The 5,753-nt window shown below is 44.9% G+C and overlaps 1 protein-coding gene across 1 annotated transcript in view; it reads right to left on the reverse strand.

The window, feature by feature from the left end:
- The window catches only part of LOC114635438 (F-box/WD repeat-containing protein 15-like), a gene marked incomplete at its 3' end in the record, with an annotated part of 2,563 nt that extends 642 nt beyond the window's left edge, over positions 1-1,921 (reverse strand). Inside the window, exons 1-3 of the mRNA XM_028784026.1 lie at positions 1,832-1,921; positions 1,002-1,039; positions 650-813 (exon numbers count right to left, since the gene is read on the reverse strand). Of these exons, the coding sequence (XP_028639859.1) occupies positions 650-813; positions 1,002-1,039; positions 1,832-1,921 (292 nt within the window). The remainder of the gene's footprint in view (positions 1-649; positions 814-1,001; positions 1,040-1,831) is intronic.
- Between the last annotated feature and the right edge of the window lie 3,832 nt (positions 1,922-5,753).

The raw sequence follows: 5,753 nt of genomic DNA on the forward strand, positions 1-5,753 counted from the left end.
AGAGAGAGAGAGAGAGAGAGAGAGAGAGAGAGAGAGAGAGAGAGAGAAAAGCAAAAGAAATGAAACAGCCAGAAGTAAAGATGTAGCAGTCCGAGTGAAGGCAAGCAGCAGATCTTGAGTTTGAGGCTGGTCTAGTCTACAGATCAAGTTCCAGGCTAGCCACAGCAATATAGTTTGAAAACAAACAGAAACGGTAAGATTTTTCTCATCAGGAGAACCAATTCCACAAAGTTGTCTACACACACACACATAACACACACACACACACACACACTGTGCCATGTACACACATCACAAACACACACACTAAAAATAATAAATGAAAGAAATTTGCCTCCATCAGAAAGCTGTTCTCAGGAAGTTTTTAGAAAAAAAGATACATACTAAAGCCTATCTAGTAATTTCCCCATTAAATTCTCTCTATACTCTGGGAAAGGTGGGAAGCCTTCAGGGAAAGAGAGCAACAGGGCTGGTTTTATGATTCTGAGTAACCACTCAGCAGATCACAGAGTGGTTCTATGGCTAGGCTAGCATGGCAGCCCCATCCCGTTAAGCTGCAATTCCCTTCCTCTTATTGAATGAGAATGTAGGACTGCAGAGGATGGGAAAAACCAAGTGGGTGTGTCTTCTATTGTACCCAAGGCCATACCAGACTCCACATGAATTTCCTTGTAACTGAAAACTTCCGGCTTTGCCCGGGACTTGGTGTGTTCTTGCCATGTTTGGTAAACGAAGAACTGCTTCCATGTCTCTGTACCCAGGAGCTGTAGAGTGACACTGTCACAGAAGAGCCATCTCTTCACACACAACTTCCTGCAATGCACAGTTGCAATCCCATCAGGCTGACCCCTCAACTTAGAGCAATGGTTACATTGCCCAAAACTTTTATTCACTAACCATCCTCACACAGCAGAGATCCAGGTCCAGAATCAGAAGGCCTCCTCTTCCCTTTCTGCCCCATCTCATCCCTTCTTCCCATCCCACCCTGCCCCTCTCCTTACTTCCACAGGATATCACTGCTTGAAATTGCATTCCAGTACTATGGGAGAGAAAAGAATCCTTCAATCAACAACTGCCCCCTTCCCCTTGCTCTCGATTTGTTCTGTGCTGGGCCTACACAGGTTAATCAAGCACAGTCCTAGCTCCCCAGGCCCAGGCAGCCTGGAGAGACCTACCCCAGCAAACACAAGTCACCTTGTGAGGGCTCAGAGGAAGGAGGGCCAGTCTACACAGGTCTGACACAGAGTCTCAAGGAGGCCACATATCAGCAGCACATCTCCGCAGGGCTGCTTGTTCTTTTCATTTAGCAGAATTTTGTTGTCACTACTGCTGTTCTGAGATAGGGTGTCTAAGTAGCCTGGGCTGGTTCTAATTTCATGTAATTGAGTATGACCCAAACTCCTGGTCATCTTGCTTCCACCTCCCAAGTGCTTCAATTACAGTCATGTGCCACCACTCCTGCCTCACTTCACTGGATTTGAGGTCTTTAGAGTGGGTAATGCTAACCCATGATCCCTAGATGTACCCGTTTGCTATTCTGTATGTCTGGGCTTCTGTTGGTCAAGAGAAGCAGCTGAGTTCCCGAGACATCAACGTGTCAGAGCTGAGTAGACAGTCTGAATAAGGAGGGAAGGGAAAGAAAAAAGAAGGGAGGAAGAAAATGAAGGGAAGAAAAGGATGGGAAGAGAAAAGGAAGCAAAAGAAAGGAAGAAGAAAGGAAGCCAGGCTGTGTGAGTACAATGCTGGGGTATCTGAGACTCCAAGACTGAGCAGGAAAGGCCCAGGGCCTTGTCATGCACCAGATGGAGGAGTTCAGCCAAGGAGCTTTTACCTTGTTCACTTGGGCAACCTGTAGCAAACTGAAAGCATCCAGATAGGAGAAGATTTCCAGCAGTAGCTCACTAGGCAAATACAACTCCATCTTGCATGGCCTAAGTCCACAGTGACTCTTCTTTCTCCTATCCAGCTTGCTCCAATTTTAAAGGCTTGGCCAAAGATTTAACAGGCTTGCCACCTGCAGCTCCTCAGGCTTTGATTGTAGCAAGCTGCAGGTGTGTAGACTCTCAGCCTCACCACACACACACACACACACACACAAACACACACACACACACACACACACACACTCACCGGAGCCAGAGACACTCAGCTAAGAGTCTTCACACCTAAATTCACTCCACAGTGTTATTCATCGCATAGATGAGCTCAACAACCCCTGCCTGGCACTGTGGAGACCAAAAATGTACATGAGCTGGGGTAGCCCGAATTGATGATGTACTTGTCAGAACTTTCTAGAAAATACAGAGTAACACACTAATTTAAAATGTGACCTTGTTTCAAAAATAGAAAAGTAAAGAATCATGCAGATTTTGTTCTTGTTCACTGTATTACTAACCAGAAATCAGAATGTATTTTTACTTTTTTTATAACGGTTTTTGGAGACAAGAGTTTCTCTGTGTAGCCCTGCCTGTCTTGGAACTAACTTGGTAGACCAGGCTGGCCTCGAACTCAGAAATCTGCCTGCCTCTGCCTCCCAAGTGGTGGGATTGAAGGCGTGTGCCACCACTGCCTGGCTGGAATATATTTTTATTCTAACATTACCTTCTCCTGTGTATCCACAGGGTAGAGCCTATGTCCTGGACCCTTGGTAAGTGTGATTTTGTGTCTTTTAAGATAATAACTCAGGGTTGGGGATTTAGCCCAGTGGTAGAGCAATCTCCCAGAAAGCTCAAGGCCCTGTGTTTGGTCCTAAGCTATGAAATAAAAAAAAAGACAAAATAACAAAAAGACAATAACTCAAGGAACCCAGCACTATGATAGAGTGTACACAGACATACACAATGGACGGATACATGTATACATACGTGGTCACACACATAAAAAATGGATATATGTATATACACACAGAGACACACACATACAAGATGGATATATGTATATACACACAGACATACTTTTTAAACTATGCTCTCTACTGATTCAGACTGAAAATAGTTTTGAGGACTGCAGACCCCACCCCTGACTTCCCTACTACAGAGTTGGAGGGTTGAATGTGAGGCACCCAGCAAAAGCAAAGCAGCCTGAAGAGGGGACTACAGGCCACAGTGCAGGCCCAAAAGGAGCCAGAGGCCTCCTTGTGCTATACTTTTATCAATTTTCTTCCTTTTTTCTTTCCTTTGTCTTATTTTGAGAGAGGGTCTCACTATCTAGCCCTGACTGACTAGCCTGGATCTTGATATATATAGTCCAGGCCTCAAACTTAAGAGATCTGTCTGCCTCTGACTCCCAAGGGCTGGGATGAAAGATGTGTGCCACAGTGCTTGGCTTTGGACTTTCTGTTTGCATGTTTGCTGAGACAGAAGATGGCCCTGGCTTCTTTTCCTGAGTGACTGACTTAGATGTTCACATGCAGAGCTGTTATAACTCCTTGTAATAGTCATGAGGCATTGATACCACAGACACCATAACAATGGATATTTTCCATCCATGAAGGAGATCTGATAATCTTTACAATGTAAAATTGTTTAAAGGGTCTGTGTGTGTGTGTGTGTGTGTGTGTGTGTGTGTATCTGTGTCTCTGTCTCTGTCTCTGTCTGTGTTTGTGTGGCTGAATGAAAGAGGACATCATCCTATGATCCAGGCTGGCCTACAATTCACTGTGGAGTTTAGATTGGCCTCAAACATGAAATCTCTTGCCTGCTGAAGCCAGAAAAGGGCATTTGACCTCCTGGAACTGAGTATATAGACAGTTGTGAGTGGTACTGACACCATGTGGGTACTAAAAATCAAACCCAGGTCCTTTGGAAAAGCAGCCAGTACTCGTAACCACTGAGCGAACTCTCCTGCCCCTAAACAGACACTTCTTCTCGCTGTAGTTAAACCAGTATCTCAATAATGGCCATCTGGCAATGGGATCATCAAGTGACCAGTAGAGAAATGAGCTGAAAGACATTTTCTGAGGCTCTGATATTCACCATACAAGGTGAGTAGAAGACGGTTGTTGCAGTAACTTACTGGGGCCCATTAATATGTGAGTGTAAATGAGATAGGGTGTGTGGGAAAATATATTCTCTCCCAGATTTAGACATTGCTTATCTGACAGTGGCAGGGCCCTGTTCTCTGAAGGGACACTAGGAGACAATGCACTCCTTGTCTCTGCCATCGTCCCAGAATCTACCCTGGCATCCCTGGACCTGAGAAGCATCACACTGTTCTCTGTCTCTGCCACCAGTCAATGTTCTCATCCAGGTCTACATTCTTCTCTGCTTTGTTGTATCTCACTATGTAGCTCTGGTGGCCTAGGCTCACTATGTAGACAAGGCTGGACTGGAACTCACAGGGACCCACCTGCCTCTGCCTGCTGCTCAGTGCTGGGATTAAAGGTGCATATCATCAAGATGAGATGATCTTTTTTTTTTTGAGACAGATTTTCTCTGTGTAGCCCTGGCTGTCCTGATACTCACTCTGTAGGCCAGGCTGACATCTAATTCAGAAATCTGCTTGCTTCTGCCTCCCAAGTGCTGGGATTAAAGGCGAACACCAATACCACCATAGTCCAGCTAGGATGTTTTGTTTTTAGGTCATCTGTAAATGTATTCAGAGCATGTCTAGGAAAACTAAGATAAGTTCCTCATTTGAGATTCATAACCCAGTCACATATGTCTTTTTAATTACCTGAATGAGTGTTTGTGTTTGTAAACATGACCACAGGTGCCCACAAAGTTAGAGGTGTCAGATCTCCCTGGTGCTAGACTTGCAGGCAGTTGTGGGCTGCCCCAGAAGGTTCTGGGAATAGAACCTGAGTCTTCTGTAGAAGCGGTATGTGCTTTTTTAAATTGTTGACCCATGTCCCCAGTCCTACAGTCATATATTTTATCATATTAAATGACATTCACACCTTTGTCAATTAGGACTATACAAGTTCCAGGGATTGGGACGTAGATGTATATTTTATTAGGGGCCACCATGAGTGGCCACTGCAGTTATTGAATAAAGACATATTTGCACATTCACAATGTTTGGAAATCCTTAATATCACCTTAATTTAACAACATTAATGAGGGACAGAGCAAGAGTGCACACAGGTTCTTAACCAGTGCATGCTGCAAACAGTTGAGACCTTGCTGGGTACGGCAAGATGTCTGTAGCTCTTAATAACAGGCTTCAGTGCATTATCCAGTTGGCTTGGGAAACTTGCCATCACAGTCTTCAGCTTCCAGTAAGACATTTGGTTATCCTGAGGTTTTGTAAACAGACAGCAAAGGCTCAAAACACCCTTCCAGAGAGAGGGAGGAAGAAGGCCGAAGGAGAAGCTCAGATCCTGCAGCCCAGGCAGAGGACAGAATACAGAGGTTCTGAGGATGACTGCAGCCAGGAACATCATCTGACTGCAACCACATTAGACCTTGTCCTGGCTAGTCTTATGTCAACTTGACACAAACTAAAGTCATCTGAGAGGAGGGAACCTCGATGGAGAAAATGCCTTCAAATGATTGGGCAGAAGGCAAGCCTGTAGGGTATTTCCTTGATAAAGTGATTGATGTGGGAGGGCCCAGCCCATTGTGGGCCATTCTATAAGGCAAATGGTAATCTTTGCAACAACAATTTCATTAAACCTAAGTATTTGTATACTCAAAAATAGGCAGGGATGCTGGGCAGTGGTAGCACATGCCTTTAATCTGATCACTTGGGAGGCAGAGGCAGGTGGATTTGTGAGTTCGAGGATAGCCAGGTCTACAGAGTGAGTGAATTCA

This window comes from Grammomys surdaster, unplaced genomic scaffold, assembly GCF_004785775.1.
Source record: "Grammomys surdaster isolate TR1022 unplaced genomic scaffold, NIH_TR_1.0 103985, whole genome shotgun sequence".
Taxonomy (NCBI): Eukaryota; Metazoa; Chordata; class Mammalia; order Rodentia; family Muridae; genus Grammomys; species Grammomys surdaster.